The sequence below is a fragment of the Triticum dicoccoides genome, chromosome 5A (genome assembly GCF_002162155.2).
Source record: "Triticum dicoccoides isolate Atlit2015 ecotype Zavitan chromosome 5A, WEW_v2.0, whole genome shotgun sequence".
Lineage (NCBI taxonomy): Eukaryota > Viridiplantae > Streptophyta > Magnoliopsida > Poales > Poaceae > Triticum > Triticum dicoccoides.
Genome location: NC_041388.1, coordinates 449,568,157 through 449,579,804, shown reverse-complemented (window position 1 = coordinate 449,579,804; position 11,648 = coordinate 449,568,157). Strand labels below are relative to the sequence as shown.

The following is an 11,648-nucleotide window of genomic DNA, read 5'->3' as shown; positions in this document are numbered from 1 at the left end:
TTAGCCATTACGGTCTCGAGGTAGATTAACTCTTGTAACCCCTATACTCATCAAAGTCAATCAAGCAGGAAGTAGGGTATTACATCCATCAAGAGGGCCCGAACCTGGGTAAACATCGTGTCCCCCGCCTCCTGTTACCTTCGATCCTCAGACGCACAGTTCGGGACCCCCTACCCGAAATCGGCCGGTTTTGACACCGACACCGGCCACGAGGAGGGGCCCGGGAGCCGCTGCGCTTCTACCAGCAGATCAAGGACGCCGAAGACCTCGCCATGCTCGTCCCTCGCAAGTTCGTGGAGGTGATGAACGAGTGGTTGGTCATCAAGCGGCTCCCACGTGTGGTCAGGCTGTCGGCGAACAAGTGATGCGAGTTCTCGATGCGGGTCCAGAACTTCAAGGGGCACATGGTGCTTGGCCGGCGCTGGAACTATTTTTGCCGCCACCACCGGATCGTCCCTAGCGACCTCCTCGTTCTACGCATCTCAGGACTCGGCCTGAAGGTCCAAATCTACAACCACGACTCCTCAATCATGTGCAGGGTTCGTTGTAGCAAGCACAGTTGCGTTGGTGTCATTGAGCATGCAATGTAGTTAACTTAGGTGTTAGTGTTGAACTTGTTATGGTATGTGGCTAGAACTTATGGTACTTGTGCTGTGAACTTGTTAATATTTTGGCCAGGAGCAGCACCCTGGCGTGGAGCAGGGAAGGAGGATGCCCTTGCTGTTAATCTAAGTAGTTTGCTGTCATTTCCGTTGCTTGCTTTGTTTGATCTCATTTGGTTGCTTGTTTTGTTTGCTGTCAGTGCTTGCCTCTTTGATCTGCTGTCAGTGCTTGCCTCTTTGATCTGCTGTCAGTTGTGCTTACTGTTGTGCTGATCATGTAGTGGTAAGGCCACCACATTTGAATGAGGTGAGCATAACACAACCGTTGTTTGCAACCAAACAACTGAAGTTTGCATCTGCTCACACCCTAAGCACAAAAACGACAACCAAACAGCAAGGGGTAAATGCCCCTTCATGAGATGCAGGCAACCAAACAGGTTGCATCTGCTGCATACAAAGAATCAGGCTGGCTAAAGATGGACATGCAATGAGGGTACTGTAGCAAACTACAACCAAACACGCCCAACACCAGCGTGAGAGGCAAGAGGTGAACATCTTGTTATACAAGGCAGAACATAAATTACATGAAGCAAATTTTAGGTTCAAATCGAAACACCCACCCCTATAGCTAGCCACGCAACATAAACCCTCCATCTTAAAAAGATTCAGGTCATATTTCGACCGTCCAGTTCCGGAACATGAAGCAGCTATGTACAAAGAAACATTTGGCCAATGGTCGCACAATAATATGTAATCGGAACACACGTAGAAATTTCAACAATCACAATACAAATGAACAATTACAGTCACTCCGTTTGCTTGCACATACAAATGCTTCCCGAAGATGAAGAAAATGTTCAGCTACGACAGAAACTAGCGAACACCACATAGCTCCGGATGAGTTACATTCACTCTCACAAAAGTAACACTAAAATACTGGTCCAAACACTGGGACATGGCTAGATAAGAGATAACTTCCTGGCGGCTTAAACAAACAGGTTCACCACCACATGGAGAGCGCAGAGCAGAGCAAGAGCACAGGACATCTAATGGTTGTCGACTCTAACTCCATCCACATATGAGAATCCGAACATCCCAGATTTTTCCCCATGGCCAGGTGGGAGCGAATCTTTGAGCTCATCGTCCGGATGGCGCCAACACGGTATGGGCACAGGCCACCTGTTACCATTATTCAACCGTTTTCCACACATAATCACGTTATCGGTAGATGTTTTTCATGCAAAAGATCAAAGTGATAAGTAAATACTTATAATGCACACCTGATTGGTCTATCGCTGCCAACTTCATCAAAAGACCTGTGTCAAACACAGTAGGCTAGATTTAATTGGAAGTTTTATTTTTTTGTTTTGATAAAACACAAAATGTCACGTCCTGCACTGATCTGAAACATGATAGGCACTCCAATATGCCAAACAGAAAGTCAAGTGTGCATACCTTTTTTCCACAAAATTTGCCAGCACTCGAATAATACAGTCCCTAAATATGAATGGGGTTCCTATTTTCTTATCATAGAAGTTCATGCCAATAAATCTCCCATTAAAGTCAAGCAGAGGACCACCAATCCCAGCCTAGCAAATGAAAAGTGACATTAAAGCTGTATCAGTATGCATGGAGAAGATGTCATTTGTAATATGGTCTACTACATCATGGATACATCAAACAAGATTAACCCCATGAACAGTACTAACCTTTGTAATCTTACAACTGGAGTACCTAAGATCTCTGTAATCAAGCGTGCCTGACCAGCAGGTTCGTCTTCCATGTGTAGCCATTAACCTGCCAGATTTGAAACAGCACCCCACAGCTACTACATTGGGATCTTCCAATGTAAAATGATTCCACCAATCATCATGAATTCTAGCTGGACGAAGACAACGGTAATCCTCGACAACGATGAGAGCAACATTATAGTATAAATCATAATGTTGCAATTTCCCTTCTTTGCGCTCTTTGTTTGGAAGCAAAACTTCAATCTGCAAATGGCACTGTGAGACCTAAGCAGAAAATGTAAGAAGAGCATCAAGAACCAACCTTCAACTTTTCAGCAATCTTGTTTCCATCTTTAGGATCCCTAACCAAACTCGCTGAAGTCAGAATGGGGGTGCATCCATTCCAGTCAATAAATAAGCCTGTGCACACGAAAAACCTCCTTTCTCCTGCATATATGACGCATTTTTTATTGAGAGCCTAGTTCAAATGTGGAACAGTAAAAGGCACATTACTGTAATATTACCGATGAATGAAGCGAGTGAGACAACCCGTCGAGGTAAACTATGAGAACCCATATTTGTGAGTTGGCTCCAGACACCTTTACCAGAATCATATACGTCACCAAAAGTCTCTTCGAAGGTATTAACCAAAACCAAGCCCTCTGTTCAATGATAGATGGCACAATAGTAGTCAGCGGCAGAGGAAAGCTATAAACAAGCATAACGCAGTACCAGATTACAAGCATTAACTCACCACTGACAACAGTCGATGATGGCTTTGGATAACCCAAGGAGTCTAGATCCCCAGATCTGTCTATATCCCCAAATCGAACACACACATGAAGATAGTGTAATAAGGTTAGCTGAATAGCATTGAGACATGAGAGTACAACTATAAAAATCTAAAACAGCATATGGTTATTATGAAAGCACACACGTAAAAGCCTAAGTTTGCACCACTTGTGAGGATCTTATGAAACAATATTATTAGAGATGATGAGAGAATGCACAAAAGAACAATACATCTGGCTGTGTGCTCACCGCTTGGATAGGTGCAATAGGGCCAGGGCTGCACCTCTCTCTGTATTTCTACATTCCTGTGCAAAGACATAGTAAACTTGCAATAAATACATCCCAGGAGTACGGAAGGAAAATGGACCAAAACAGCACTGCACAACATCTACGCGAACAGAATTGCTGGAGAAGAGAAGAAGACTAAGTTGTAAGGAGAACGGCAATGTCACTATACAAACCTTCTAAGATCAGGAAATGATCATAAATCCTACTACTACCAACATTCTAAGTCTAAACCAGAAAAAAGAACTCTTCAAATTAGAAAAATCTACTAGCATCAACATTGAAATAATATGAGATGAGTATTCTTAGAGGCAGCAAAGAAGCAAGTGTTATCTAGGGATAAACAATGAAAAATGCAAGGAAACTACAAACAGCATATATAAATCTACAAAAGGGACAAAGAAAAGAGAGTTGATTTCTTGCTCCCGAGCTCCATGGAACCCTGCTTTTGAAATTTTTGAAATAAAATTCCAGAAAAATCTGAAAAATTACATATGAACATTGCAATGTATACTACATTTATGTAAAGTTTCATGATCAAATACGTTTCGGTGTCAGCTGTATAAGAAAACAAAATCATAGACTTTTATAGTGAATAGTGCATGTGCTAGAAAGACATAATTTTTGTCTTTGTGTAGCTTGAACCACAACATATTTCTTTCATGAAAATTTAAGGGGATGTAGTATACATTCCTAGATTCATGTCCAGTTTTTTTCAGAATTTTTTGAAACTTCAATATTTAGTTTTTGTATTTTCAAAATTCCAAGCTCCGTTGAGCTCGGGATCCAATTGCAATTTCAGCAAAGAAAAGTACTACTCCCTCCGTTCCGAAATAATTGTCGCCGGAGGTTCCTAGTTCAACTTTCGTCTAGTGCAAAAATATCCCCACTTTCCAATTTTACCCTCTGCGTCGCTCGCACTCGCTCGCTCACTCGCGCAACCGCACTCACTCACTCGTACTCTCCGTCTCTCCCAACCGCCCTCTCTCCCACGCTTCTCGCCGCTCGCCGGCCTTCCCCTTCTCGCCTGCCTCCCCTCTCCCCATTGCTCGCCGGCCTCACCCTCTCCCCATCGCCCGCCTCTCCCTCTCCCTTCCACCACCCCCTTTATCTCCACCACCCCACCTCCACTCACACCCCGGATGTCAAAAATCCAAATCTTTTGCGCCGACGACTAGCTTCTACTCTGGAGGCGTGGATGTGGAGCACAAGCGCTGGATCTGGTCGGCGGAGGCGTGGATTTGAGCGGCACCCGAGCAGCGGATCTGGAGCAGCGCCAGAGCAGCGGAGCAGCGGATCTGGAGCGGCGTCTTCGTCCTCACGGTGCCCACGTCGTCGTCGTCGCCGGAGTAGCTGCTTCCTCCCCTGCCCAAGTCAGAGTACTTAGTACTGTAGTCTTTCCTCCCGCCGGTCCATTTGTTTGATCTGAAACAATTAGGTCCTCTGTTGCTTGGTTGGTTGGATACCGACAGTGAAAATGGAGAGCGAGAGGAACGGGCAGATGTTGTATCCTGAGGCAGAACAATCTTGTGAGCTTGGGCAAACCAGTGCTATTTCTCTGAATCCATGATCTAACAGTTTTCCTGATGCCTCCCAGCCCCAGATGCCAACCAGTGTAATCACAATATAAACAGTACCAACAGTGAATAAGGTCAATTATTTTTGCAATTTCTTCCACAGATGGAGTATAAAGCTAATTGGTTGTACTGTTAAACATCTTGCTCATGTGGTTGCATCTGCTTGTGTTGAGCTATGCTATTCAGGCCAGCCAAAAAAGCAAGAGTACTCATCTTGAATTGCTACCGTGATAGGATGAGTAGTGCTCTGTTAGGAATATAGAATTCCTATTCCTATATAGGAGTAGTTTAGTTCCCAGTAGGGTAGTTCTTGCTAAAGATTTGTATAGATGACTAATTTAGTTGGAGCCATCTTTGGACCATAGGCAGCGTCAACTTCCACATCGACGACGTCGTCGGGACGTCTGACAAATCAGTGCGTCTCTTGAACTCACCTTGGTGCGGGCCATCTGTGTGTGTGTGCCCTTTGATTTGCAATATGCAGGAGACTAGAATAAAGTGCAAATATTTGAGTGCCTAGTTCTCAGGTCTCAGCTCCGAGCTACTCATGTTATTAAGTCTAAACCACTAAACATATACTCCGCCTACAGAGGAAAATTGTACTTCGAGTACGTTTCTGTAAGTTAACTTGCATCTAAACAGAGGCAACTCTGCATTGTTTCTGAATCACATTTCAGTAAAAAATTACTCCACAGAAATTTTTGTCAAGCATTGTTTCTGAATGTTCACTTAAGGCTCTCTTTTTGTTTCTGAATCACATTGTTTCTGAATGTTCACTTAAAAATTTCTGAATCACATTGTTTCTGAATGTTCACTTAAGGCTCTCTTTTTGTCAAGCATGCATACTCTGCTCCTTTTTCAACAAATGGCATGAATATCCAAGTATTGATCTCAAATGGTGTATTGACCATTTTTTTGCTCCTGGACATGTTAAGTTAACAAATTCACAACTTTATTGTTACTGAAACTAAAGTGCAGTCCATCTTCACCTTTCCTTGCTTCCTTGTTTTGATTTGGTTGTAAATAAATAAGATCCCATTTCATTTGGTTTGCTTGTGTCAGGGAAAAGAAGCAAGGATCCATCCTGTGAGTGAGACCATCGACACACACACACACACTATGTTTTACAAGGAACACACACTATGTCAACAGAGTAAGTGATCCCATATTCCCATTGGATTGAGTTACCTCTTTTTCCCCATTACTAGAAGCATGTGGACATTCTTGTCACAAAATCACATGGCAAAATGTTGCCACCTTGCCCTAGATGGTTCTATCAAGTATAGTTTGGAAGAGGAGTTTGGAAAAATCATCAGATTAAACCTGATACTCCCTAGGTGTAATCATGACAGGACTAATCTGTCATTCACATTTTTCACAATTTTCATTCTAATTTATTGTCAAGACTGTTGGCTTCATTCATTAGGATACAAGGTTTTTTTAGAAAGTTCTTTAAATATCCAAATATTGATCTCAAATGGTGTATTGAATTTGTTCCCATTGACTCGCAGAAACTTTAGGCATGTTTGCATTTGGACAAATGGTGTGTAACAATGATCCTCATCTCTAAATTGGACAATTGGACAACATCAGCAGGAGGACAACAACAACAACATTTTCTCAAGCATTACAGGTTTCCCAACTGATCATTACACTCCAGTAATTTCTTCTGGTGCCAATTGTGAGGGTGATGATCTTGTCTGATTGCTATAATTGTTGATCTTAACAAATTCTTCCCGATTGAATGTCTCCTGATCAATTTTACAGACTATTGTACCTGAAAGTATCGACGAATTCTCCCAATCTGCTGTAAATTTCAGTGCACCTGGCGAAAACTGATAAGAATTGGGAGCAGCGAGGAGCCTGGCAAGGACCAGGCGGGAGAGCAGCGAGGACCAGGCTGGGCAGCGCGGTTAAGAGGACCAGGTTGGTGCAGCGAGGACCAAATTGGGAGCGGCGGCGGTGGCCAGGCTGGGGCGGCGGCGACCAAACTGGGCAAGGATGACGGCGAAGAGACTGGCGAAGGAGGAGGAGGGGGTGGAGGGCGGAGGAGGAGGTGGCCGGACTAGCAGCTAGAGGAGGTGGCCGGCCTGGCGGAGGAAGACGACGAGGAGCCTGGCGGAGGAAGACGACGACTCGTTTTTAAATCAGGGGTATTTTTGTACTTTTGCTCGTTTTCACCTGGTCGGAAATAACCCCCCAGCGACAATTATTTCGGAACAGAGGGAGTACTTTAGTTTTGAAGTAATATGATATTCTTGGAAGAGGCAGCCAAGAAATTACAATTGTGATACATAAATAAATGTACAAAAGAAACAGCACCCAACAATCCAGACTTCTGCAGAAATAAAGACTGGAAAACTGTTCCGAAACCAATGGCTTACCTTGGAATTAAGCTCAAGTATTACTAAGAAAAATAAATGCAGGGAGGACGAAGTGGAATTAGCGATGGACACACACAGGTAAGCAGAATAAATGGAAATACACGAGATATACCTGAACGTCTTAGCTTCCTTTTTTGGCAGAAGTTCCTCCAAGCGTTCGATAATTATACTCCTTGGCATGAAATAAATTCTTTCCCCAACCAAAGAAAGGTTCAAGCCAACAAAGTTCCCATCATAATCAAAAAGCGGCCCACCTTCCCAAGCCTAATAAAAATGAAGTGATAGGCAACAAGGTTACATCGGAACGAAAGTAATAATGATATGGAAAAGGAGGTACATGCGAAAACACCAGTTTTATGGCTCTGATATATAGTTCAGTGCATACAGTTGCAGATAAAATACAGAGGCCATAGTTCAATTGTACCTCAGAGATTTCACAAGTGGAGAACATAAGCTGTTTGCCATCTTCAGATCCACTTGAATCAACAGCAAGTATCCCACTTGTGGCCATTAATGTGTCAGAATCGGCACGTGTGACAGCTACTACCTTCCTACAGGGAAGAAATTCCACCTGAAGACTGAGATCCACTGGATGAACACCAAGAGTGACAAACAGTACTTGGACAATAACAATCCCCTGATCCGAATCATAGCTTTTCAACAACCCTTTGGCAACCTCACCGTTGCGACGCACTTCGATCTATAACAGGACAGCAAAAAAGTATGCAAAATGTGACAAACTGGCAACTATCTTAAGCAAACAAGTAAAGTAAGTGAAGGATCATTAGCAGCACCAACTTTCAAGGTATTATGGCCTTCTCTGTTAATATCATTGAAAGCTCTAACCAAACTTGCTGAGGTCAGAAAGCTTGTCACATACCGCCCGCTTCGCAAGGCTATGCCTGAGCATGCAAATAACACCGCATGTCCTACACAAGGTTGCAATTTTAGTCATCTATAACTAACATTTTTTAAATTAAGAACTAAGAATACTAGAGTATGACAGGATAGTCACCATCTGACAAAGCAAGGGAGACAACATTTCTAGAAATTTTTGAAGTGACTTCTTTACTGAGCTCACTCCAAACACTTCGGCTAGAGTCACTAAAGCTGTCAATCGGCTCTTCCGAATTGACATCTGAATGTATGTAACCTAGTTAAAAAACATGATGGAACACAACTGTTAGTGCTCCAGTATAGCTGTAATAAAACATGAAAAACAATGAAGTGCCGACAAACCTGAAATCAACAAATCAAGTGTCTCTGCTCCGCCAGTGCAGATTCTCCTATTCTTTTCGGAGCTTTCTGCGAGATTTTCTGTTAGAGCATCACCAGCTCTCTTACTTTGCAGCATATTTCCCAACACTAAAGCAGAGAGAAGAAAATCCAAATGTTCAGTCATAGCAGGTTACACAGGGTTGTCGAACAACATAAATCAAAGGGTCCGTAATATACGAAATAAAAGAGGTTTTACACACAAAATTAAAACACTAACTGGCTGATTGTACTTTCGCACTTCTCCATATACTCAATCAGTATATTTTTCAATATCCCCCTTATAGAAGAATAAAAAGGTTTTCTGATGCAAGGATAAAATACTGAGTGCCCAATACCGGTGCAAAAAGGTTCCCAACCAAGTAGAACGCATAATAATTAACTGCTGTATCTTATCAAATTAGGAGCGAAGCTCACCAATTTCATTATTAAAAGAACAGTTTTGCTAAAGCACATCTAGATGTGCCATAAGTACTGCACATCTAAGTCATATATCATTAATCATACCGAGAGATTCGTGTCGGTATTTTCTTTTCCGTTTTCTTTTCTTTTTTATACTTGATGAAGTCACTTAGCTGTGCAATAACTATGGCACATCTAGATGTGCCCTATACACAAAAGAACTTAAAAAGAGAAAGAAAGAACGCCTACCAATTTGACGATGGGGTGAAAAAGTTGGAACTTTGAACCTCGAAAGGGCGGATCTAGATGATTGCCGATTGTGCACCCAAATTTGTAGAGGTAAGTTTCGGATTAACTAATCACTGGGTGAGGAAAAGCTCATACCTGAGAAATCAGTGTCCAAGGTTGCGGATGGGGTGGAGACAGCAGACACGCGATGAGTTAGACGGGGCGGCGATGCCGGCGACGAGCGTGAGCGGCGGAGAAGCCGTCCGCGCTGACGGCCGATAAGGGGTGGTGGATTTCAGAGCCGCATAGGATGAATCTGAGTTAGGGCATGAGAGCGGCGTGGGAGAGGACGGATCGATCGGGCGAGAGAGGAAAGGTAGAAGGGGCCCCTCCAACACGAAGGACGCCATTGGTTCAGTACATATAACAGCATCTACGCCCGGGCTCGAAAATTACACGTCTGGTCTTCCGAGTCTTTTTTTTTCATCGAATTTTGGGCTTTATTCAGAATAACAGGAGCCGGTTACAATCTGCCCGTAGGCTAGTGCGAAGGAAATCTGGGCTAACAGTTAGCCAACTGTCCGTCCCATCAAGTGTAGCACGCTGAGCACAAAAATGAGACGGCACATTCAAGTCTTTACCGACATGTTGAACCGAAAAAAAAAATGCAGCACAATGTTCAATAATTCTTTAAAGATAGGCGATGCAATCGATCTGAAATTGCCTCGCGAGATCCAAAGATCGACAATGTGAAGACAGTCAACCTCCATTATCCGAGTCTCTATACAGTACGATTTGATCATATAAGAAACAATACAATCCTTAATACATATGAATACATAACATTATATGGTAGATACCCTTATGGTCTCCTCCATGTTAAAGAGCGTCCTGGTGTTGTCATGTGGCGCCACGTTTTTACAGAAAATCCTCTCCTTTTTTAGGCTGCTGCCAATGCATGGGTACTTAGATGAGGTGCTAAGCACATTAAATAGCTTAGCAACTATACTCCCCAATGCATAGGTGCTTAGCTTATGGTTGCTAAGCTTGCTTCATTTAATGATTTACCAACTAAAGTTCTTCATGTATTGGTGGGCTTCCTTCTTTTAAATGTTTTGCCTAGGTTCACGCGCTTAGCATTGGTTCTTCCTGGGGTCACCACACCCATCTCTTTTCTCTTAAATAACTTACCACATCAGATTTTTTGCCTACGTGGAAGGCTTAGCACCTGTACAAGGTGGAGCATTGGGAGGGGCCATAGGAAACAACCCGTACTCCCTCGGTCCATGCGCCCTCTCATTCGGTTCTCGCGTGGTGCCAGTCGTTGTCGGGCCCATTTGCCGGTCTCCCGCGGTGAGCCGTCATGGAATTCAGTGAGAATCCATTTTAAAATTGCATGCATAGGATTCCCAACATACTCCCTCCTGTCATTTTTAGTCTTCATATAAATTTTGTCTAAAGTCAAACTGTTCCTACTTTGACCAAACTCATAGAAAAAGGTATCAACATTCATAATGTCAATTCAATATGCGTAGATTCATTATAAAATGCAGTTTCATAGTATATATATTTGGTATTATAAATGTTAATATTTTTTAATAGAAATGTGATCAAACTTTGTAAAGTTTGACTTGACACAAATCTAATACGTGAAATAAAAAGGACCGCAGGGAATACCTTGCGATTGCCCGCTCGGATACTGCAAGATGCCTTGCGCCGGCTGGAGAGGTCGCCCTTGCCATTAATCGTGGCGTTAAGCCGCCCAACGGCTCCCTCCCCGCCGGGCGGCTATAAAAGCCAACTCCACTAGCCTCCTCCGATGCGCATCTCTCCCCGTCGCACTCCTCTGCCGCCGCTCTTCTTTGCCGCCGCCAAGCCCACTCCCCTTTCTCCTCTCTCTCCCATCATCGATGGCCAACCACGGCGCCGGCAAGCAACCGCGGGGGCGGTGCCGCACCCGCCGCCTCATGGTCGTCCATCCATAGCCAGCCGGAGACCGAGCAGACCACCATCGTCATCGTGCTTAGCAACGGGGCGACATGTCACTGCTGACGGCTACATGACGCCTGGCCTCGACGCCACTCTCAAGGAACTGCACACCCACCCCGGCGGCTGTTGGAACATGGCAGAACGTCGCCGCGGCGTTTATGGAGAGGAAGCGTTTTCTACAACGTGCTCCGCGCGTACCACCATAAGGCCGCCTGTGGTGAAGCACCCCCCGCAGCTTCTCCGCTCGCCCAGTCGGCGCGTGCTGCTGGCGGCCGCCACGCGCATGCAGGCACACCCACTTGGCCCAGCTCCCGCCGGAACTAGCGGCACTAAAGGAGGCGGGTGACCTTGGGACATGTTGGGATTTGTCCGCGTGATCCACAA

The 11,648-nt window shown here is 44.2% G+C and overlaps 1 protein-coding gene across 1 annotated transcript; it reads right to left on the bottom strand.

Annotated features, from left to right (window-relative positions):
- Positions 1-1,326: 1,326 nt before the first annotated feature.
- LOC119302224 lies at positions 1,327-9,678 on the bottom strand. The gene is made up of 14 exons (XM_037579258.1): positions 9,432-9,678; positions 8,610-8,735; positions 8,386-8,523; positions 8,169-8,299; positions 7,795-8,070; positions 7,483-7,634; positions 3,374-3,429; positions 3,087-3,146; positions 2,857-2,994; positions 2,655-2,779; positions 2,312-2,596; positions 2,058-2,191; positions 1,883-1,918; positions 1,327-1,781 (listed from the first exon to the last, which is right to left on the bottom strand). The coding sequence occupies exons 2-14, from the start codon at positions 8,722-8,724 to the stop codon at positions 1,649-1,651; spliced, it is 1,779 nt and encodes a 592-aa protein (XP_037435155.1). The 5' UTR covers positions 8,725-8,735; positions 9,432-9,678; the 3' UTR covers positions 1,327-1,648.
- Between the last annotated feature and the right edge of the window lie 1,970 nt (positions 9,679-11,648).